Source organism: Garra rufa, chromosome 21 (assembly GCF_049309525.1).
Source record: "Garra rufa chromosome 21, GarRuf1.0, whole genome shotgun sequence".
NCBI classification, from domain to species: domain Eukaryota; kingdom Metazoa; phylum Chordata; class Actinopteri; order Cypriniformes; family Cyprinidae; genus Garra; species Garra rufa.
Window position 1 is genome coordinate 6,634,298 of NC_133381.1, and position 24,779 is coordinate 6,659,076.

Sequence of the window (24,779 nt, forward strand, 5' to 3'; positions counted from 1 at the left end):
AAACATACTTTTTGACAGAGTTGTTCAGAAAGAAATATCATTCCTATACTCATTTTCAAAGTTGTTACACTTTAGCCAGTCACCCCAAATCTTTTAGGATTATTCTAACATACCATGAAGAGAAATGAGTGAAATTTTCATAATTCTTCTGATGATAGCATGTTTTATTATGCAGATGTTGTTACTGCTCTGACCTTTAGAGGGCGAACTTATGTTCGCTTTGTGCTGCCATAGTCCTTGTTGGAATCTTGAGTTTGATTCATTTTAGCGAATCGGTTCGTTCACACGATTCGTGTCAATGAGTCAGTTTAACAAACCGACTCACAATCAATTAAATAAATGTAATTTTAAATGTAATTATTTTATACTGCAAATGTTGTTGCCTATTAGGCTATTTAAATCGCATTGTTTGTTGTTGAATTGTTGACGTTGTTGAACAATATCATGTTTTGTACATGACAAAAAGATTTCGAAGAACACATTATCATTAAAAACCCTGTAGAAATTCCTGACTGAAAAGTCCTGTAATTTTCCCAATATTAATAATAATGTCAATCATTTCCAAACACAGCTGAGTGAACCGCGCTTGCGAATCGGTTCGATCGAATCATAGAACTGAATCGGTTCAAACAAATGATTCTTTTGAGAATCAGAGATTTAGAAAACATTCACCGTTGAACTTTCCAGCTGACAGGTTAAACACGCGGACCACAAGACACAAACACAAGACCTCAGAGACTTGACAATGGATATCGATGAAGATACAGGTATGTACATACATTTAAATGATTGATTGTTGTTGACCAGCGTTTATCAACGTTTTGAATCTTTAATTCGTTTTTAGTTTTTAGCGCATTTGCCAACGACAACAAATTGTACTCGAGCGTTTACAGTGTTTCTTTACTGATCAATGAATGTATGTGAACGTTATATAGCTGAATCTTCACCACCAGAGGCTCCAGCCACTAAAATGTCCAGACAACAGATATTAACACTTATTGCAATGGCCTCCATAAACTTCAGTTCAATGATCTGTTACTCCATTCTGGGACCATTTTTCCCAAATGAGGTACATTAATGATTCATTTTTTTTATAGTTTTTAAAAAATATATGATCAACAATATTGAATAATTATTAAAAACGGTACTACAGCAGGATAAAATGTTTGTGTGAACTTATTACATTCAATTTGATTAATTTTCTAGGCAAAGAAGAAAGGTGTCAGTCAAGCTATGATTGGTTTAATATTTGGAATCTATGCATTATGCACTTTGGTGGGCTCATTGATACTTGGTAAATATGTAAGTTAATCATTATTTCAGAACATAAACAACATCTTTCAACAGTTTTTCATTATGGATTGCACACTATATCAGTTCATTTGACCTCTGTTTCAGATTGTCCAGATAGGAGCCAAGTTTATGATCGTGGCAGGGTTGTTTGTATCCAGCGGATGTACTATACTCTTCGGGTCAGTAAATCTGTAATGTTTTGTTGTGTGTTAAACACTAAAATCAGTATTTTGTGTCTATTAACATCCCATTTATATGCTAGATTGTGCCTAAATGTTGATATTTCTTCTGCAGGTTTCTTGACCAAGTGTCTGATGTGACAATTTTCATCGCACTCTGTTTTATCACACGCTGCATAAATGCAATTGGCTTTTCCGCCGCCGTTACGTCATCTTTTGCCGTTTCAGCAAAAGTTTTCCCCGACAACATAGCGACTGTTTTGGTGAGTTGTGGTCAGTGCTTGTTTTTCAGTGCAGTAATGGTGTTTTGGAGTTAAGCGACAAAGGAAGCACTATTGCACGTCACAAAAGATGTGCTGTTTCTTAAGAGAATCATCTTTAGATTTAGTTATTCAGTCTGTCTGGTTGTTTGGTTTCTCACGGTCGAGACATATACACAATGATGGAAACGTTCTTATGTTTTTAATATTTATTTAATATTTTAAGTGTATTAAAATTTTAAATGCAATACCAGTTAAAAGTTTTTGAACAGTAAAGTGTTTAATTTAAGTCTCCTCTGCTCACCAAGCCTGCGTTTAGTTAATCAGCAAAAATTTAAAATTTTAAAAATATTTTTACTATTTAAAAGAACTGTTTTCTATTTGAATATTTTTTAAATGTAATTTATTCCTGATTTCAAAGCTGAATTTTTAGCATCATTTCTCCAATCACATGATCCTTCAGAAATCATTCTAATATTCTGATTTGCTGCACAAAAAAAAACATCTATTATTATTATTGAACACGCTGAGTATATTTTTTCAGGTTTCTTTGATAAATAGAAAGTTAAGAAGAACAGCATTTATCTGAAATAGAAATGTTTTGTAATATTACAAAGGTATCATCTCTTTTGGTCAATTTAAAGCATCCTTGCTCAATAAAAAGTATTAATTTATATAATTTCTTTCCAAAAAAAAATTATACTAAATCCAAGCTTTTCAATGGTATAGTGTATAATGTTATAAAAGCTTTGTAGTTCAGGTAAATGCTGATCTTTGGACCCTTCTATTCATCAAAGAATCGTGAAAAAATTGCTTAACTGTTAACAATGATTTCTGAAGGATCATGTAACACTGAAGACTGAAGTAATGATGCTGAAAATTTGGCTTTGATCACTGGAATAAATTACATTTTAAAATATTAGAAAGCAATTATTTTAAATAGTACAAATATTTCACAATGTTACTGCTTTTGCTGTATTTTGGATCAAATAAATGCAGCCTTGGTGAGCAGAAGAGAATTCTTCAAAAACAAAAATTCTTACTGTTCAAAAACTTTTGACTGGTATTGTCTCTACAGTGAAGCAGGACCTGTAATCAGTGATATCTTGTTCTCTCAGGGCTTCATGGAAATTTTTACAGGTCTTGGTCTAATAATGGGGCCTCCGTTGGGCGGTTGGCTCTATCAGTCATTTGGATATGAAATGCCATTCGTTTTCACAGGATGTCTTCTGTTGACGACAGTGCCTCTTAATTTGTGGATTTTACCACGTTTTGGTAAGTGCGGACTTCATACTGGTTAAATATTATATGTTTTTGATAATTAAATTTAAGCCCATTGCATGTAGCATATGTCACAAGGATGTGATTGTCATGTGTCTGCTTTTGTAACTGTTTGCCCTCCAGCCGTGGACATAGACATGTCTGTTTATTTCATTCAAATATAGATGCTGTTCCCTCCCAGAATTCCTTCCTCAGATTGTGTACCAGAATAAAGATCCTTCTCATCTGCTTCGTGGTGTTCACTTTGAGTTCAGGACTTGGCTTCCTGGATGCAACACTGTCCATATTCGCCATTGAAAAGGTTAAGATTTAGAAACTGTACTGAATCTACTTAAATGTAAAATATATAGTAGTCAGCATTTGAAGTGGATAAAAAAAGTTAATCAAAGTTGTCCTAAGACAACAAGTTGTTATTTTGGCTTTAGGACAACTTTGATGAAAGGTGTTGATCCACTTCAAATGTTGACTACTATATATATAGAGAGAGAGAGAGAGAGAGAGAGAGAGAGAGAGAGAGAGAGAAAGAAAATGCTTTATGTATTAACATCTAGACTACAAGTTTAAATCAGTAAAAATGTTCTGAAATACTCTTAAATAATCTTAAATATAGCTCTAAAAATGTTAATGTGAGGTATCTCATAAAAATAACATGTTTGTACATATTTTTGTAAACAGCTTAATCTCAGTGCTGGTTCAGTGGGGCTTCTCATGATTGGACTTTCACTGCCGTATGGGGCGGCATCACCCATCTTTGGTGTGATCAGTGACAAATATCCTGTAAGTCAATATTTACACAGTTACCAACATTTTTACAGTGATTATTAAAAATTCTGATTTTAAAAATTGTAATGCTTTCAATTTCTAATGACTTTTGATTTCTTATTTTGATATTATGCTATCTATCTATCTATCTATCTATCTATCTATCTATCTATCTATCTATCTATCTATCTATCTATCTATCTATCTATCTAATCTATTGATTGTTATCTATTATTGTATTGACTGCCATTCAGAGGTTTGGCATCAGTAAGACTTTTAGGCCCGGTTTCACAGACAGGGTTTAGGCTAGGCCAGGATTAGGCCATAGTTCAATTAGGACAATTAAGTAATTTTTATAAACATGCTTACAAAAAAACATTACTGGTGTGCATCTTAAGACAAAACACTGATACATTTTAAGATCAAACAGTGCAATTTTATTTCAGTTGAAACAACTCAGACTTACATTTTAGTCTAGAACTAGGCTTAAGCCTTGTCTGTTGAAACCAGGGATTCATGTTTTTAAAAGAGTCTTTTCTGCTTATCAAGGCTGTTTATTTGATTAAAAATACAGGAAAAATTGTAATATAGTGAAATATTATTGCAATTTAAAACAGTAGTTTTCTATTTTAACATACTTTGAAATAGAATTTATTCCTGTGATGCAAAGCTGAATTTTCAGCATCATTACTCCAGTCTTCAGTGTCACAAAATCATTCTAACATCCTGATTTATTATTTATGCTGATTAATATTTTTTTGGAACCTGTGATCCTTTTTTTTCAGGATTCTTTGATAAATAAAAAGTAAAAAAGAGCAGCATTTATTTAAAATAAAATTCTTTTCCAACAATATACACTACCGTTCAAAGTTTTGGGTCAGTCAATTTTTCGTTCTTTTTTTCTTTTAAAGAAATTCATACTTTTATTTAGCAAGGATGTGTTAAATTGATAAAAAGTGATAGTAATGACTTGAAAAGATTTCTACTTTGGATAAACGCTGTTCTTTTTAACTTTATATTCATCAAAAAATCTAAAAAAAAGTATCACAGGTTCCAACGTAATATTAAGCAATACAACTGTTTTCAACAATATATGAGCATATTATAATTTCTGAAGAATCATGTGACACTGAAGACTGGAGTTATAATGCAAAAAATTGAGCTTTGCATCACAGAAATACATTTTATTTTAAAGTATATTAAATTAGAAAACTGTTATTTTAATTTGCGATAATATTTCATAATATTATTTTTTCTCTGTATTTAAAAAAAAAATGCAACTTTGATCAGCATAAGAGACTTAATTAAAAAACATTAAAAATCTTACCGATCTCAAAATTTTGAACGGCAGTGTATATAGTTTATAATTTATATTTTTTGGAAATGTTTGTGTTGAAACATAAGCATAAATATAAGTGTAAATTTGGCTGTAAATTGATTCACGATGCAGTCAATTAGGAAGTGGATGATGGTGGTTGGAGGAATGGCCACAGCGGTGAGCTTCTGTTTCCTTGGCCCACTCCCTGTTTTCCATATTAGGAGGTGAAACATTAAACTTCTAATTTTTTGAATGTTTTGCTTTTGTAATGTACAAATCTAACACTAACCGCTATGTTTTTTGTGCATTCAGTCAGCTCTGGCTCACTGTCCTCATGCTGATCGTGGTGGGCTTTTCTCTCTGTATGACCTGTATCCCCACCTTCGCTGAGATGATCGCTTGTGCACAGTGAGGCAAATACATCTTTACACAAATCCACTCCCAGTTCTCCCACTCACCACTGAGTCACATTTTATGTTAAGCCATTTCAAAGATTACTTAGTCTGTGAGTATAATTCACTACGTTATGTCACACTGAATTCCTGGAATGGTTTGAATAAATGCACTTAACCCTGAGACTGAGCAGAATGCGACAATACAAAACATGTTGTGATGCACATGTTCCTTGTGTTGCAGTGAAAATGGCTTTGAGGAGGATTTGAGTACGCTGGGATTGGTGTCAGGCTTGTTCTCTGCAGTCTGGTCTGCTGGGTATGTATTCAATGAAAGTTTACATGCAATATTCAAGAATATTCTTTAGAATTCCCCCTTATAAAACCTGAATCATCTTTTTCATGCTGAAGGATGTTCTTTGGGCCGACAGTTGGAGGATATATCACACAGGCACTCAACTTTGAATGGAGCGCAGGAGTTCAAGGCGCACTCGCCTTTCTCGCTGTAAGAACAAATATTATACATATAAAAGTGTATCAGACCAGTTGTATAATCTGCACTTTCTTAACTTAATGTATGAACTTTGATGATAAATGTGACCACAAAACCAGTCTTAAGTAGCACGGGTATATTTGTAGTAATAGCCAAAAATACATTGTATGGGTCAAAATTATACATTTTTCTTTTATGCCAAAAATCATTAGGATATTAAGTAAAGATCATGTTCCATGGAGATATTTTGTTAATTTTCTACCTTATATCAAAGTGTAATTTTTAATTAGTAATATGCATTGCTAAGAATTTCATTTGGACAACTTTAAAGGGGATTTTCTAAATATTCAGATTTTTTTGCACCCTCAGATTCTAGATTTTCAAATAGTTGTATCTTATTGATTAATCTCAATTTTAAAAAAAATGTATCCTTATGACTGGATTTGTGGTCCAGAGTCACAAATACTAATTTACTGGCTTTTGTTTACTCTACCATTCTTTAGGCCTTACTACAAGTAATTTATTTCACGATAGAGGACATACAGAAGAAGTAAGTACATTTTTTTTATATATTTTATTACCTTATTCAGCAATATGGTCAATATTCATTCAAATTAAATAATTAAGTATCAATATTTAAAAGGGTCATCAGATGCACATTTTCCACAAGTTGATATGATTCTTTAGGGTCTTAATGAGAAGTCTATAACATACTTTGGTTAAAATTTCTCAATGGTAGTGTAAAAAAAACTCTTTTTACCTTGTGAAAATCAGCCATTTTTAGAGCAATGAGCTCTGCTTGCCCCGCCCCTCTCTGCCGTGGGATGACGAGCCGTAATGTTTACTTTAGCTGCGAAACTTGCTAACTAGCACATTATTAAGAAAGGCCATTTGCAAAGATGCATTAAAAACCCTTATACTGACTTCTGCTGTGGGTGAAGCTGAATCATAAATGAAATGATTTGCACAAACATAGACACATATGTAGATCGGGATCGGCGCTTTCCTTTCAAAAACGAAAGTAATGTTAATCCTTAGCGTCTTCAGTGGCTCAGATGTCGGGAGTAAATGACGACCGCTATGTTCATTATTACATTCAACAACAGAACACCTCAATCGCTCAATCTGAGAAATTCTTGTCTTCCCCCGCACCGCGATCGGAGTTGGACTGTTTCAGCTCGGTGAGGGCGGGTCTAAGGAAAGGCGCTCATGTCAATCAACTATCGTGGGGGCGGCCTCTATCTGTGTGTCATCACACCGACAAGAAGCTGAGAATGACCTGATTTTAAAAAGAGGATATTACTTTTAAATATTAAAAAATACCACTGGGTGGATTTTTATCATTGTAGGGTGGTTGTGTACACAAACTGCCAACACACATTAATATTCAAACAACATGTAAAAGTGAGTTTTGCATCCGATGACCCCTTTAAAAAAAGAATTATTAAGATTTAGTTGGTAAAATCAGAAAACAGAGGAAATCATGCATGATCTTTTTGTGTTTCAGGTCACAAAAGGCCAACAGGACTGACATGTCTCAAGGAGAAAAATCCCCCCTTCTTCCTAAAACAGATCATCTTAGGGCTGACGTCAGCTGAAATAAGCGGCTGCAAGCGTTTTAATGGAAGAACAGACTTAATCATATTGCTGCTAAATACAGGTGATGTGATATGATTGACATGACAAATGAAGAACGCAGACAAGGTCAGTTTAACAACAAAGATGCCATTCATGTGTTATTGCAAGATCAAGTGAACATTTACAACGTAAATGTTAAAAGTTCTAGAAGAAGGTTGAATGAAGAGAGGAGAGGTTTAATGCATAATAGTAACAAGATGACATTTACACTAAACAGGGCTGAGATGTGCCTTTTGATAAAACACTAAACAGTGTGTTTGTTATTTATTGTGTTTGATAAATTAATGATTAACATGAGATGTAATATGATCCATTCTCAAAAAACAGGTGTACATTTTTTAGTAAATTAAAAAACCTCTAAAGAGTTCCTTGTGTATATAATAATTCATTACATCATATACAGTGTGTCTGAGTACAGTAACACTGGATTATTTCTGAGATCTTGTTAAGGTTTCATAAATCTTTTGGACTAGTGCAAGAATGTGGGATTTGCATTTTAATATTATTTAACACAGATTACCCGTCTATCCCTAGTTTGTGACTGACCCCATTATAACTGCTTTTACAGATTTACAAATTATTGCCATATTCCTGATGGAAACACATTCGATAAATGTGACCCTGGACCACAAAATCAGTCATAAGTAAGCATGGGTATGTTTGTAGTAATAGCCAACAATACATTGTATGGGTCAAAATCATACATTTTTCTTTTATGCCAAAAATCATTTGGTTATTAAGTCAAGATCATGTTCCATGAAGATATTTAGTAAATTTCCTGCTGTAAATATATCAAAATGTAATTTTTGAATAGTAATATGCATAGCTAAGAACTTCATTTGGATAACTTTAAAGGTGATTTTCTTAATATTTTGATGTTTTTGCACCCTCAGATTCCAGATTTTCAGATAGTTGTATCTCGGCCAAATTTTCTTTGTGTTCTATAAAAATATTTTGTAAATTTCCTACCGTAAATAAATATATTAAAATTAAATCTTTGATTGGTAATATGCATGGTATATTTTCTCAATATTTAGATTTTTTCCATCTTCAGGTTCTATCCTAATAAACAATACATCAATGCAAAGCCTATTTATTCTGCTTTAATGTATAAATCAGATGATGTATAAATCTCAATTTCAAAAATTGACCCTTATGACTGGTTTTGTGCTCCAGGGTCATAAATGTACAGTACAGTTTTACAAAATACATTTTTGCAGTGTGCATTACAGTACTTTAATAGCATTGAGATCCTTTAGTTCTTTGAAGCTGTTGCATAAATATTGACCCTTTCAACACTTCACAAGTTGTTTACTCTTTTACTTTACAATATGTGCTGAGTTTAAAATTGGAACATTTTAAAAGTTAGCATTAATTTGTACAGAAATGTATAAATATTTAATCAACTGCATACATTAACTCTGGTGATAAATAAATACCATAGATTATTCCCTTCTGTGACATGTGAACAAAACACACAAATATATATATAGTAGATGTCATTATGATTACTGCTGAAGTTGTTGCTGTTATACTGAAAATTTTAATTTTAACTAAATGTTTAAACATCAAAATTAAAATAACAGTAAAAAAATATCCTGTAAATCTACATAATACAAATATAAACATATCAGTATCAAAATTACAAAATATTTATTTTAAAATAAGGCCAACTACGAAAAATACATCCACATTAAAACACTTTTGGAAATACGTTGTTTCTATGTCTTTAGTTCCTTCATAACCAGATTCAGTCACATTAGTTCAGTCCTTCACCTTCAAACGCACCGTTGGCTTGGCCTAGTCTGGGGAGGGGTCTCCTTCTTCTGGAAGATGCTGAAGACATCTCACGATCTGAGGGCGGGACCCGAGGCAGATCAGAGGGAACTTCACTCCGCTTCACCTTTTTTTTCTTCTTTTTTGTTCTGTGAAGAAAATAATATCAATATGTGACCCTGGACCACAAAACCAGTCATAAGGAATTTCTCAATATCAGGAAATTTAGTATAAATCATCTAAAAGCTGAATAAATAAGCTTTCCATTAATGTGTGTTTTGTTAGGATAGAACAATATTTGTTGGGTAGTATTGATATGGTTGACGTTTTAAGCACTTCTTGATTGTTCTTGATGTTGTATGCTTTGATGATTTGCAGTTGCAGTTATTTCTAGCCACTTTGTACTGGGATGTTCAGACCCAGAATAAATTGTGTGGAATGTGAGGCTTTAACTGTGCTTTATTGCTTAATTATTCTGATGTACATTTACAAAATGTAAATGAATGTGTGTGTGCAGAGTAGGCTTAAAGTCACTAAATAAAATCAAACTAGTTTGATGAAATCTGTGTTCATTGTTTATATTAGTTGTGAAATCATCTCAGTTTCATTATGGAAGTATAACAGCATTTGTAATCGCACTTAATTAAGATTTCATATTTAACATATGTGACGCAGGACCACAAAATCAGTCATAAGGGACTTAAACCTATTATTCTTCCTCTTCTTCTGAGACTACAATTTCTGACTGCTACTCCTCCTTTAACTCTATCTATCTAAATTTAAGCTTTTAAAACTACTTTAAACTTCAAACTATTTCAGACTGAAAACAGTCAAACTTAACTTTTTAAACTTTTCAAACTTTCCGGTCCGGCTTTCTCAAGCCAACTTAAAAATTGTCTTGACAAACTTTTTTTATCTAGTTTGAAATTAAGATTTATACATTATCTGAAAGATGCAAAAATAAGCTTTACATCGATGTATGGTTTCTTAGGATAATACTGAATAAAATATTTGGCTGAGATACAACTATTTGAAAATCTGGAATCTGAGGGTGCAAAAAAAATCCAAATACTGAGAAAATCGCCTATATAGTTGTTCAAATGAAGTTCTTAGCTATGCATATTACTAATCGAAAATTAAGTTTTGATATATTTACGGTAGTAATTGTAACATGATCTTTACTTAATATCCTAATGATTTTTGGCATAAAATAAAAATTGGTCATTTTAACACATACAATGTATTTTTGGCTATTGCTACAAATATACCCATGCTACTTAAAACTGAATTTGTGGTCCAGGGTCACAAATGTGCTTAAGAAAACAAGTACTCAGATTAGAGATGGTTTATACATACATGCTGGAGGACGCCTCAGGGTCAGTGTCCAGCTCTGAGATGATCTTAAGATCTCCTGAGGCACTGATGGCTGCAGAGAGCTGCAGGAGGAAAAGATATCATAAGGGTCAAACTATAAAGTTTCACTAACTTTATATTAGGAATAAATGAAACTGTGTCATTACCTGGACTGGTGTTGCACACTCGACTCCTTCAGGTTGATCTAATGGTGACGGCTGTGCTTCTAAAGCTCTTGAGAGCTCTTCATCAAAATTCCCTATGGGGGATACATATGGATTTAGACAATATAATATCATAGACATGCTTTGGGTTATCAAACCTCATTCACAAACCTTCATCAGCAACATAGGATGCTGGGAAATATCCCTCCTGTCCATTGACCAGACGCCCAAACCACCAGCTGTCGTTGTCTTTGTACAGCACATGGATCACATCACCACGACGCATCGACAGCTCATCTGATCGATTGGCTCTGTACTCATATAAAGACACGACCTAGAGAGCATTTAATAGAGGAGGTCACAAACCGACTCTTAGCAACTCAACATTGATTGTAATTTATTGTAATATACACTGCCCTCCAAAAGTTTGGAAACACCCCTGGGAAAGTGTGGTTTTGGACGATATCAGCATAAATTTTTTTGGTGCAAATACATTAAAGTAAGTTGACATTTTCATTGAAGACCAGCAATAATTTTCATTTTGATTACATAATAATGGCAATATATACATGTCAAAGTCAGACATGCCCCCTTTCAATGTATAAACTGTTTATGTAATAAAATATGTTTTCATAGTTTGTGTTGTCCTTTATTAGTGCAAAATTATCACACATTAAAAAGGATTTATGCCAATATTGTCCAAAATCCCACTTTTCTCGGGTGTTTCCAAACTTTTGGAGGGCAGTGTATATAAACATATTAAAGTTTACCGTTTGATGGATTTGCCCAAAGTCTGTCTCTGCTTGCTGAGAGAATTCATAATCCAGTAAACTCTGTGGACATGAACACAAGTGTGAATTATTAGAGTGGGATTTTTCATAATCCATAATATTTTAAACAAACCAAAACTACAAAAACATCCAAAAATATATTTGAAACTTCTCTTCAGTGTCACATGATCCTTCATAAATCATTCAAATATGCTGATTTGCTTCTTAAGAAATATTCCAATTATCAATGTTTAAAACAATTGTACTGCTTAAATTTATTTTGTGGAAACCGTGATACAGCTTTTTTTTTCAGATTCTTTGATTAACAGAACATTCAAAAAAACATAAAATAAACTTTTGTAACAATGTGAAGGTTTCTGTCACTTTTGATCCATTTAATGTGTCTTTAGTGGAAAAAAGTATTAATTTCTTGTCATCCAAGATGTTCATGTGTTTCTTTCTTCAGTTGTAAAGGAATTATGTTTTTTAAGGAAAACATGTCAGGATTTCTCTCCATATAGTGGACTTCTATGGTGCCCCTGAGTTTGAACTTCCAAAATTCAGTTCAAATGCAGTTTCAAAGGGCTCTAAATGATCCCAGTCAAGGAAGAAGGGTCTTATCTAGCGAAACAATGGGTTATTTTCAAAAAAAAAAAAAAGATATTTTATATACTTTTTAACCTTGAATGCTTGTCTTTTCTAGCTCTGCGTCAACTGTGTATTCCAGTTAGGGTATGTCGAAAAACTCCCATCTTATTTTCTTCTCCAACTTCAGAATCATTCTACATCACTGTATTACCTTTTTTTGGCATTTGATCTTCTTTGCATGTTCACTTTGTAAACACTGGGTCGGTACTTCTACGGCGATGTAGGGCGATTTAAGTTGGAGGAGAAAATGAGATGGGAGTTTTTAAACCTACTCTAACAGTCTTGAACTGGAAAACAGAGTATATAAATTGTAAAAAACTTTAGAAAATAACAGATCGTTTCGCTAGATAAGACCTTTCTTTCTCAGCTGGGATCATTTAGAGCCCTTTGAAGCTGCATTTAAACTGCATTTTGGAAGTTGTCAAACTTGTGGGATCCACAGAAGTCCACTATATGGAGAGAAATCCTGAAATGTTTTCCCCAAAAAACATAATTTCTTTACGACTGAAGAGCGAAATGGATGACAAGGGGGTGAGTAAATTATCTGTACATTTTTGTTCTGGAAGTGAACTTCTCCTTTAAAAACTTTAGTTTTAAGTGTAAAACAAAAATAGATCACATCGTCTTACTTTCTGGTGTTTGAGGGATGGAGCTCTTCTAATGGGCTGCCCAGCAGGACTGTAAGCACCTGTGAGATGAGAGAATAAAAGACCTAATGACGTGATTTCATGTTTTAAGTGTCTTAGAAACACACTAAACTTTTCAAAACACGTAATACTCAAATTTTTGATTCTGCTCAAGTTATACTATATAATATGAAGGATAATGTAAAGAACATACTGCTGTATGAGGTGAGTGTGGCCTGTGGAATGAGTTGAGCGCTGAGTGACGTGGACATCTGTAGTTTGGAGTGAGGAGACAGTAGAGATGGAGGTGGAAGATACGAGGCCAGGCCCTGAAACAAAACACAATAACCAGCTTAATGTAGGACTGAGGTTCACTAGGAATGCTACAGTATATGATACAGTTTCTATTTTGAATATTTAAAACATGAGTGCTCTTTTAGTAAATTGCAAATGGTTTTTAATCATTGTATAATCAGTCAAAGGACTGAACAGAATCTGCTAACCGCAATAAATTGGTTTCAGGCAGAATAATTTTACTACAAGCAGAAACAAGTGCTGTTTGTGTCTTTAAACATAATTCAATAAAGCTATTTTACAGGTGTAACTTTTATAGCCAAGTGCAAAAGACACAAACAAATTACCTCTTGGCTCCTTCCCAGAAAAGACATGCCACCTTAAAAAAATTGAAATATTTACAATAGAATTTATTGCACATGTATTAGAAATACATCTTATTTTCTTAATTTAAAATAAACACTATCATGTACATTACCAGTCAAATGTTTTTTAAAAAAAATGTAAGATTTTTAATGTTTTTTTTAAGAAGTCTCTTCTGCTCATCAAGCCTGCATTTATTTGTAATGTAAAATACGGCAAAAGCAGTAATATTGTAAAATATATTTATACTATTTAAAATAACTGCTTTCTATTTGAATATTTTAAAATGTAATTTATTCCTGTGATAAAATCTACATTTTTTTGATAAATAGAAATATATCAGACAATATAATTTTTTTAGTAAGGATTCTTTAAATGAATCAAAAGTGATGATAAAAACATTTATAATGTTACAAAAAATTTATATTTCAGATAAATGCTGTTCCACTGGACTTTCTATTCATCAAAGAAACCTGAAAAAAAAACATAATAAAAACAAATGTTTTTTGAAGCACAAATCAGAATATTAGAATGATTTCTGAAGGATCATGTGACTGGAGTAATGATGCTAAAAACTCAGCTTTGAAATCAAAGGAATACGTTAGATTTTATAATATATTTAAATGGAAAACAACATTTTACTGTTTTTGCTGTACTTTGGATTAAATAAATGCAGACTTGGTGAGTAGAAGAGACTTCTTTAAATATCTTTGACTGTAGTGACCATCACTTGCCTTGTTCATACATATCCACACTAGGGGAACTACGATGGGGCTCCTGAAAAAAATAAAAGTGACAGATTATTTTAAATTGATTATAGACTATATGGTCTTCAAAACCTTCTGATTCAAACTAAAAACCTTCAAGCATTTAAAACTACTTCAAACTTTTTGGTCAGGCTTTCTCAACCAACATCAAAGTTTGTCTGATGAACTTTTTTATCTAGTTAAACATAATCATCAATATGCTTACCAGTACAGAGTCTAGTTTCTGTTTGACCCGCTGCATCTTTAGAGACACACGAGCTGTGCTGGCGAATCGGTCCATGCCGGTGGCAGAAGGGTTCTGGAAGGTTGTGATCTCTGAACTCCTGCTCATCTTACTCTCTAGGTTCTCTGACCGACTCAAGCCTCTCAAACTCTCCACCTCCATCTGAGCCACTGCATATGAGCACAATTAAGAGAAAATTATCATGTGACTTGTGTTTCTATCCTAATACTAATGAATCAGTGGTTTTCTGAATCATTTAGAAGACTCACCCTTCCGGTCATACAGATAGAGATGGATGGGCTGGTTTTGGCCGAAGGAACAGAAGGCCACTATGTTCTCATGAGGGTGGAAAGCTACAGCTCGAAGCGCAGATGTATAGCACAGCTCAGAATATACAGCAACCTGGTCACCTGCACAACAGATATCCAAATTCAACCTCCACTTGAATTTTTCTTTGAATTCAAACTAAAGTAACTCCTAATAACATAATATCTCCAAACCTGTCTCAGAGTTCCACACATATGCAAGTCCATCTTCACTGCCCGAAAAGATGAAGCTTCCACAGGGAGTGAACGTGCTGTTGATTCGCTCCCTGTAGTTTGTGGCACCTATGTATTTCTTTACTGCAAGACTGTAAAACAGTATGATATTTGCATTTATCTTTGATTACTACCCCGCATGTTGGTACTATGAAATTTGTAAACACTTGTAAACACATATTTAAAGGGTTAGTTCACTGAAAAATGAAAATTAGCCCACGATTTACTCACTATCAAGGCATCCTAGGTGTATATGACCTTTTTCTTTCAGTCGAATCCAATCGGACTTGTATAAAAAATTGTCCTAGCTCTTCCAAGCTTTATAATGGCACTGTGTGGGTGTTTCTGTTTAACAGTCCACAAGAAGTCCAATAAAGCGCATCCATCCATAGTAAAAATTGCTCCACATGGCTCTAGGGGTTGAATAAAGGCCTCCTGTAGCGAATCGATGCGTTTTTGTATGAAAAATATCTATATTTAAAACATAATAATCACTTTAATCTAGCTTGCGCTAACTGTCGTACATGGAAAGATGCATTGCGCATGCATTGCCGATCTTGCGAAAATCAATGTTTGTTTACAGCAGCAAAGGAAGCAACATTTCCTCAACGTTACTTTAGCAAAGGAAAACTAGTCTCCTCTTGGCTTATGTCAAAATCCTTAGGCATTTTTCTTTACAAATCCTTGTTCTTTACAAATCCTGTATGCTTCATCCTACGTCATTCACCTGGATCGGCTTCCCTGTACGACAGTTAGCACAAACTAGAGAAAAGTGATTATTACATTTTAAATATGGATATTTTTCTTACAAAATCGTATCAATTTGCTACACGAGGCTTTTATTCAACCCCCGGAGCTGTGTGGAACACTTTTTATTATAGATAAATGCACTTTATTGGACTTCTTGTGAACTGCTGAAGAGAAACACCCGCCCACTGCCACTGTAAAGCTTGGAAGAGCCAGGACAATTTTTAATATAACTCTGATTGGATTCGACTGAAAGAAGGAAGTCATATAAACCTAGGATGCCTTGAGAGTGAGTAAATCATAGGCTAATTTTAATTTTTGGGTTTATCAACCCTTTAAAGTCAACTTAAAGTTGAAACTGGCCAAATACATAATAAATATTAAATTTGAAATTCTAAAAATTTCAAAATGTTATAATATTACATTATGGTATTAAATATTAAATACATACATTCTCAAATCCATGACCCTCAAAACGCTGTCTTTGGCATGAATTAAAAGTCGTCTTCCGTTTGGATGCACTTCTAATGAGTTGATGGATATTCCGTTCAGATCTGCCTCTTTAATTTCCTGCAGACAAATATTACATTTGCAAATTATTTAATTAGTTCAAATTAGGATTTCAAACTGAGATTTATGTAGCTCTTCTATGCAATTTTTGAGAATCCATTTACCCTCTCAACGCTCCATTGACTGGTCAGTCCACGGCGAGACCCAGACACAACCTTCGTTCCCCACACAATAATGAGGCCGGAATTGTCCGCAGAAAACATTTTGCTTCCTATGTAAAGACCAACATTTAAATTTTTAAAATTACATTTAAATGTGACCACAAAACCAATCATAAGGGTCTTTTTTTTTTTACATTTAGATTTAAACATCATGAAATCTGAATAAATAAGCTTTCCATTGATGTATGGTTTGTTATGACCACGACACAACAATGGCCAAGACAATAATTTCAAAATCTGGAATCTGAAAGTGCAAAAAAATCTGAAAACTGCCTTTAAGGTTGTCCAAATGAGGTTCTTAGCAATGCATATTACTAATCAAAAATTAGGTTTTGATATATTTAAGGTAAGAAATGTACAAAATATCTTCATGGAACATGATCTTTACTTAATATCCTAATGATTTTTGGCATAATTTTGACCCATACAGTGTATTTTTGTCTATTGCAACAAATATACTCGTGCTACTTAAGACTGGTTTTGTGGTCTAGGGTCACAAATTTATAAACTTAGCAGACACTTCTATGCAAAGCGACTTACAAAAGCGCTGCTAATGTCTTAAATCACAGCTTTAACATCACTTCCAGACAGATAATAAGATGTTTATTTCCTCTGTACCTTCTGGATCAAAACACAGTGTGTTGATGAACGTCTTGTGTCCGTCAAACTCTTGCAGAAGCTGCCCGTTCACGTCTTGTGTATCCACGTTCCAGACCCGTAGCAACCCGTCGTAACCTCCCGTCACCACCAGACTTTGGGCTTGCGGGTGGAACTGGGCGCAGTACACGAATGAAGGGTGGGGAAGAGTTTTATGAGCAAAACTCTGCAGTCGTTCAACGTTCCACACTCTGAAAGAGAAAATCAAAACATTATAGCTCACTCGTATTTGTGTAATTATGCATAGCATAATATGTTGTAAATTCTGTATATGCAAAAAGGCCATTTTTTACCTTACTGTTCCATCAGAGGATGCAGTTAATAATCCATTATCATCTCTGGACCAGCAGAGATCATACACAACACTCAGATGGCCATTAAAGGATGCCAGAACTTTCCCAGATGGAATGTCATATACTAAATATAGACAGAAAGACACACGCAATAGAGAAATTTCATTCAATTACATACAGGAATACAATATTTGCAGAAATTGATTAGTTGATGCATTTTTTTTTAATGTTAGGTTCAAATGTACATGAATATAAAAGGAAAAATCTATATTACATGTAACCCTGGACCACAAAACCAGTTTTAAGTAGCACAGGTATATTTTTAGCAATATCCAAAAATACATTGTATAGGTCAAAATTATCGATTTTTCAAGTAAAAATCATGTTCCATGAAGATATTTTGTAAATTTCCTACCGTAATTATATTAAAACAGAATTTCTGATTACTAATATGCATTGCTAAGAACTTCATTCAGACAACTTTAAAGGCTATTTTCTCAATATTTAGATTTTTTCAGATTCAGATTCCAGATTTTCAAATAGTTGTATCTCGGCCAAATATTGTCCCAAACCATACATCAATGGAAAGCTTATTTATTCAGCCTTCATGTGCCAATTTTCAAAATATTGACCCATATGACTGGTTTTGTTGTCCAGGGTCACATATTATATTTTTCTTTTTTTTATACATGCATCTATTTCTTTTAGGCTTTTCAAGTTTTTCACTACATTTAATTACATTTTTGTTTTCAGAATTGTATTTTGGTAGTGAATGGTAATATACCATGTATTCCATGTAGTCCCTTAAATAGTATGAAGTTATAAAAACTTAATAAATGAATAAACCAATACTAAAAGTATAAACTAAGAAAAATTCTGTTTAAAATAGTTTTAGATGAAAATTCAGAAAATCACAGGAATAAATTATATTTTAAAGAATATAAAATAAAACCCATTATTTTATATTGTAATCAAATTTTGCAATATTACAGTTTTTTTCTGTATTTTTGATCAAATAAATGCAGCCTTGATAAGCATTAGAGACTTACTTAAAAAACATTACAACTCTTCCTGATCCCAAACTTTTGAGCAGCAGTGTATAGTCACAAATAACTTACTAATGATTGGAAATGAATCTCTATCTGCACATGCAGCTGCTAGTGCGCGTCCATCATGAGAGAAACGCAGAGTAAAACACCCCATCTGACCTCCACGGAAGGTGTGCATTGGCTTATTCGGGATGCGGCACACCTATTTAAAGAAACAAATTAGGTCCAACAAAAGTATTACTGACTCCTCTAACTTTAACACTATAAAGCAAATAAATAAAACCTGTCCGGGTATGCGGCTCCACTTAATAATTTCTGCTTTGCTCTCCAGTATGTGTGTGCTGGTTTTATTGGTCATTTCAGTATTGAGCTCGCAGTAGGAAGTGCTGCCACGCTCCTGCTGGAGAGCCATCATGGAGCGGATACCGGGGTCCACCTGTGCAACAAACAGTCCAAATCAAACCTCAGCATTACAATATATATTAATAATAATTTTAATCTTTTCATTGTGGTTTTTAAATTAAAAAAGTGAACCTACATGTTCTGGTGGTTTAAGGCCTTTCACTGTGAGGTAGAGGGTTGAGGCATATTTGCTCCTTGGGAACTTAGACCACCACTGAAACACTTCAACTGTTTGTGGCAGTTTCTTTGCCCGTGGAGGAGGGCAGTAAAGCTGCAGACGCAGTTTGGTGTCAACATTCAAGACGCCATTGGTTCCTACAAGCTAGAGGAGATATTTAAAGAGCTTGATACAGTTCCAGTTTCATAAAATAAACAAAAAAGCTATGGAGCTCAAAATTAAAATAACCAAACATCTATGAATTATGAACAAATAAACCAAAGACTAAAGTAAAATCTAACCTTCAAAAAAGCCCAGGCGATCTTTCGGAAACCCCTTTCGTGCCGGTCAACAGTGACGTTTGTACGTGCTTCCTCCATGCTGATAAAATCCAAAATCTGTAACATCACATTAAAGGAGAAGTTCACTTCCAGAACAGAAACTTTCAGATAATTTACTCACCCCTTGGCATGATGTTCATGCCTTTCTTTCTTCATTGTTAAAGAAATTAGGTTTTTTGAGGAAAACATTTCAGGATTTCAGGACTTCTATGGTGCTCGCGAGTTTGCACTTCCAAAATACAGCTTCAAAGGGCTCTAAACGATCACAGGTGAGGAAAGAAGGGTATATCTAGCAAAACGATGAGTTATTTTCTAAAAAAATTACAATTCATATACTTTTTAACCTCAAATGCTCGTCTTGTCTAGCTCTATGTGTACTCTGTGTAGAGTTTAAAAAGTATATAAATTGTAAATGTTTTTAGAAAATAACTGGTCCTTTTGCTAGATAAGACCCATCTTCCTCAGCTGGGATCATTTAGAGTCCTTTGAAGCCGCATTTAAACTGCATTTTGGAAGTACAAACTTGGGGGCACCATAGAAGTCCATTATATGGAGAGAAATCCTGAAATGTTTTCCTCAAAAAACCTCAAGAAAAATGCAGCTTCAAAGGGATCTAAACAATCCCAGCTGAGGTCTTATCTAGCGAAACGATCTGTTATTTTCTAAAACAATTGACAATTTATAGACTTTTTAACCTCAAATGCTCATCTTGTCCAGCTCTGTGATTACTCTGTGTATTCTGGTTCAAGACAGTTAGGGTCTCCCATCTGTACATTTTTGTTTTGGGAGTGCAGTTCTCCTTTAAGTGTTTTATTCATTAATTTCTTTGTTTGAAAATGCAAATATAGTTTTTAACTTATCCAAGTGCACAAACCTCAAAAAACAGCATCACATGTGGACTCTCGTCGTCGTCTTGTAGAAAATATCCGAAACGTTCATTGAAGATGATCTGCTCCTCCCATTCTGGAACTGTATTTTTGTGTTTCTTGAAGTCAAAGGGTTGAGTTATGATGGGCAAGATGTGCTCGATGTTTTCTTGCTCATAGAAGGATGAAACATGACGATGACTGAGAACCAAATAAAACACTGAAAATAAATTGGACTGCATTTGTTATGAAGACTATGAACCAGATGGTTTTAGTGATACAAAGTCCAAACCTGTCCTCCTTCTTGACATACTGTCCAGTGACCTCATCAACCACGTGAACTTTAACCATTGGGTGAGACACCATCAGGTCGGTCTTTAGCTTGTCTGTCCTGTGGATATAAACTCCCAGCACCAGACTGTCATCAAACGATTGTTTCTCTTCTGCCTGTTCCTCCTCAACAATCACTACAACCACAAATTAACATTTGAACACAATCAACATTAATATCACATCTGTAAATATAATAAATAGTTGAATTTATAAAAAAGGGCCCTGTTCAAAAGTTTCCATACGCTTGATTATTAATACTGTGTGGTTACCTGAATGATCCACAGCTTTTTTTGTTTAGTGATAGCTGTTCATGAGTCCCTTGTTTGTCCTGAACAGTTAAACTGCCCACTGCTCTTCAGAAAATTTCTTCAGGTTGCACAAATTCTTCGGTTTTTCCGAATTTTTGTATTTGAACCTTTTCCAACAATGTCTGTATGATTTTGAGATCCATCTTTTCACGCTGAGGACAACTGAGGGACTCATATGCAACTATTACAGAACGTTCAAACACTCACTGATACTCACTGAAGAGCTGGGGGTGTAAACTATATTGCCTAAATATCATATTTTTTTCATTTAGTGTAACCCTTCAGAAGCTACAGAAGATACTTACATGTTACCCAGAAGACAAAATAAAATAAATTCACCCTGGTCTTCAAATTCAGTAAGTTTTCAGCTCTTAATGCATAGTTTTTCTTTCTGCATTTTGTATGATCCCTCTTATTTTGATAAAATAATTAACATTTTGCAGATTCATCCAGGTATATGTAAACTTTTGACTTTAACTGTACATACTGAAAGAATACAGTGGTGTCAACCAAAAGAATAAATAAAAAACATGCACAATGCAGCTATATCAGACATGTAAATTTAATAAAAATTGTGGAAATATTCCAAATCTGATATTGATGTTGATGTTTATTCTAGTAATTAAAGAAAAGATTAAGAACATTTCAAATGCTTTATGGCAATGACATCAATGTAGTGCCTACAGCCTTCTTTACCTTCTTTTCGTTTCATTTTCTTCTTCACTTTAGGTTTGACCACGTCCTCCTTGAAATTTTCCACAACATCATCCTGGACGTTTTCTGTCTGGTTATCCACTGACACTTCAGTCTGACTGCAAACAAAAAGGCAAAATAAAATTTTCAGGAAAATTCGAAAAATCACGTGACTCTACTCCATCTCATTCTATGCTTAACTACTGGATAAGGCCACTTTTAACTTTAAATTAAAGATCAAGTGTGCCATTTCTGCAGCTCTGGCATCACCCAAAATATTAAAAGTTCAACATAATGTTAAATAATCGTGGTGCTACTATGAATGGCATTTACGGTCATCATTTAGGAACTTACCTTCTATCACCATCATGTTTGTTTGATTTCACCTTCTTCTTTTTCTTCTCCAGCTCATTGTTTAGCGCCTGGCTTTCTACAAGCTTCCCCGTAGCTTTCTTCCGTGTCGTCTTTTTTCCAGCCGTCTCTTCCTCCTGTGAGATTTGATGTTGGTACGCCTGTAGATAATCATCCTCTGTCTCTGTATCTTCTTTTTGTCTACTGACATCTTTTCCACTTTTACTCTTTCCTTTCCTAGTCTTCTTAGTATGTTTTCCATCAATTTCTGTATCGGTCCTCCGGTCATTGTCTTCTTCATCTTGAACTGGAGTTGGTGGCTGTGGGAGTTTCCTTTTGCTTTTCTTTTTGCTGGTCAGCGTGGGCTCCTCCTCACTTACAGCATTGTTTATGTTGGTCTTTTCCGATGCTTCCCTTTCTCTGCGCCTGTTTTTGGTGTATCTAGGACTGCCCTGAGCTGGATCATATGTGTTATGGAGGAGAGCTTCATCATCTTCAGTGTCTTTACTCAAATCTAGGTTCTTCTTCAAGGTTTGAAGCTGCAAGGAAAAAGAATGGAGTGCGTAATGGGCTGCAGGGTGAATTATGTTTTCAATGGTTAAATAAAGATTATATTTACTATGACTAACCACAATAATTTCCTGGGACTGATCAGTGATCTGTTTGGCTTTCTTTTTGTCAGACGGAGGGTTTGTGTATCTCTTCAACACCTCGTCAAAGCGAGCTTTCGTCTTAGCTCTCACATCACTTTGACCTTTCAAAACAGAGATTCACAGACAAATCTGCACATAAGAACATCCATGATCATCATTAACAGAGAAAAGAGCTTTTAAAGATCAAGTATGAGTGATTTTTACTCACCTGCAGGCATTCTGCTGAACTATGGACACATTCATTCTGGAAACAACAGTCCTAAAACTGAAAATAGCATACATTACTATGGAATCAAAGAACAAGTGCTGTTTCTAAGTCTAACGAAACCTTTAGAGAATCTGTATTTGCTAATGTAGATACAATGACCTAGAAACAGTTTAGTTACTCTTAAACAGATTATGTAATATTAACTTTACCGTCAACAGCTATTCTATGCTAAACAAACTACTATATTGCTAGCTTAAAAGCTAATTTAAAACAACCCAGAGTTCATCTGATTTTTAATTTGATTATGTATATAATAGAACGCTATAATGATTATGGTGTAACAGTGATTGCTGATGTTTTGCGAAATTTCACACGTTAGCTGACAACAATACAAACAAAAAATCACTGCAAGCGCAAAGGATTCTAATAGTCTCGCGCGAATCTATTTCATTTTACATCTGCTACGGTTAACTGTAGGGTTTCGGTGAAATAAACGTACAGTAACGTTATATGCAGTAAATGTGGCGAAGAAGTCAAATCATGTCTGCTGTAGAGGATCCATGAATGATTTCAGTGAGCAGCCATTGCTGGCGCGACCGTTTCCAACAGCAACAACAACAACAAGATTAGCCCCGCCTCCCTTGGTTACTGCTTCCACGTCAATCAAGAAACCAACACGCCGAGGTTGACTACTCCACATTTACAGTAATTTAGCAGACGCTTTTATCCAAAGCGACTTACAAAATAAGGACAATGAAAGCAATCAAAATTAAGTGCTAGACTAGTTTATACTGAACGTGGAATTCCATACTACAAATATTATTTGATCTGTGGCAAATTGCTTGTATGTTCATAATTTGTAAGTCACTTTGGATAAAAGCGTCTGCTAAATAAATGAAAATTTATTTCAAGGACATATGAACCTTGTGCATTATGCTCTTCTCACCACTAGAGGTCTCCGTCATCTGCTTATTGAGATTAATTTAACATGTAACGTTTGCTACACTTCTCAGCAATAACAGTTTAATTTTATAAATAACTACTGAAAACTCCTCTCTACTGAAATGTCTCCTTTTAACTCCTTTTTATTTATACCAAATACTATTAAATAAAGGGACTCTGTTATTACTTTATGTAGAATAAAAATTGTGATATTTTTACAAGGCACACCGATCATGATGAATAATGAATGAATAATTTAAATACTTTTTTTTGTTTTGTTTTTCATTTCATACTTGTCTGTGTAACTGTAAGCCCTTCATTTTAGGCAAGCAGTGGTAGAATCGATTGGGAGGGATGATTTGTAGTTTTGGATTATTTTCTGTGGTAATCGACAACCCAGTTTGTCCCAATGGGGCGTCTCGTGAGTCGTGACGTCTTCTGCCCGTGAACCAAAAAACGAAAAATCGAGCCAAAATCTCATTTTTTCGTTTTCTGAACAAATGAAAAAAAACGAATAAATAAGCCGTTTCTTATTTCTGCTTATTTGGTTTCAATTTGAAAATGAAATGAATAAAACGTGTTAGGATCCATTTGCAGCTTTATTGGTACGTAGTCAGACAAAGCAGTATATATCTACAAACAGTATCCACAGAGGCAAGACAAAAACATAAACGTGGGGCAGGCGAAATTCAGAGCTGGCGGCAAGCATTCAGAGTCCAGAGAACAAGCAGAAGGTCGGGTCGGGGCTGATGGCGAGTAAACACAATCCAATAAACAATCCGAGTCAGGGCACACAGAGAGGAATCAAAAACAATAAACAGTCTAAGGTCGAAACGAGAAGGCAAAACAACAGGAATAAATGCTCAATATTAACAGCCGGGGCAAATCAAGACTTCACGAGGAGTGTCT

At 34.4% G+C, this 24,779-nt stretch overlaps 2 protein-coding genes across 2 annotated transcripts; one reads left to right on the forward strand and one right to left on the reverse strand.

Annotated features, from left to right (window-relative positions):
• The first annotated feature begins 680 nt into the window (after nt 1-680).
• Nucleotides 681-7,624, forward strand: slc18b1 (solute carrier family 18 member B1). Its single transcript, XM_073827134.1, has 14 exons — nt 681-767; nt 936-1,069; nt 1,207-1,302; nt 1,399-1,472; nt 1,588-1,735; nt 2,851-3,007; nt 3,178-3,314; nt 3,689-3,790; nt 5,226-5,317; nt 5,406-5,501; nt 5,730-5,804; nt 5,897-5,990; nt 6,482-6,528; nt 7,486-7,624. Exons 1-14 carry the CDS (start codon nt 746-748, stop codon nt 7,574-7,576), a joined length of 1,365 nt encoding a protein of 454 aa, XP_073683235.1. The 5' UTR covers nt 681-745; the 3' UTR covers nt 7,577-7,624.
• On the reverse strand, nt 7,579-23,530 carry ahi1 (Abelson helper integration site 1). The gene is made up of 27 exons (XM_073827132.1): nt 23,428-23,530; nt 22,929-22,985; nt 22,697-22,821; nt 22,071-22,606; nt 21,720-21,835; nt 20,675-20,849; nt 20,391-20,583; nt 19,478-19,573; nt 19,155-19,340; nt 18,900-19,052; nt 18,686-18,818; nt 17,568-17,691; nt 17,236-17,465; nt 16,561-16,667; nt 16,338-16,456; nt 15,101-15,231; nt 14,870-15,010; nt 14,583-14,770; nt 14,345-14,387; nt 13,595-13,626; nt 13,168-13,282; nt 12,957-13,015; nt 11,680-11,742; nt 11,081-11,243; nt 10,913-11,004; nt 10,749-10,828; nt 7,579-9,541 (listed from the first exon to the last, which is right to left on the reverse strand). The coding sequence occupies exons 2-27, from the start codon at nt 22,936-22,938 to the stop codon at nt 9,376-9,378; spliced, it is 3,576 nt and encodes a 1,191-aa protein (XP_073683233.1). The 5' UTR covers nt 22,939-22,985; nt 23,428-23,530; the 3' UTR covers nt 7,579-9,375.
• Nucleotides 23,531-24,779: the final 1,249 nt, after the last annotated feature.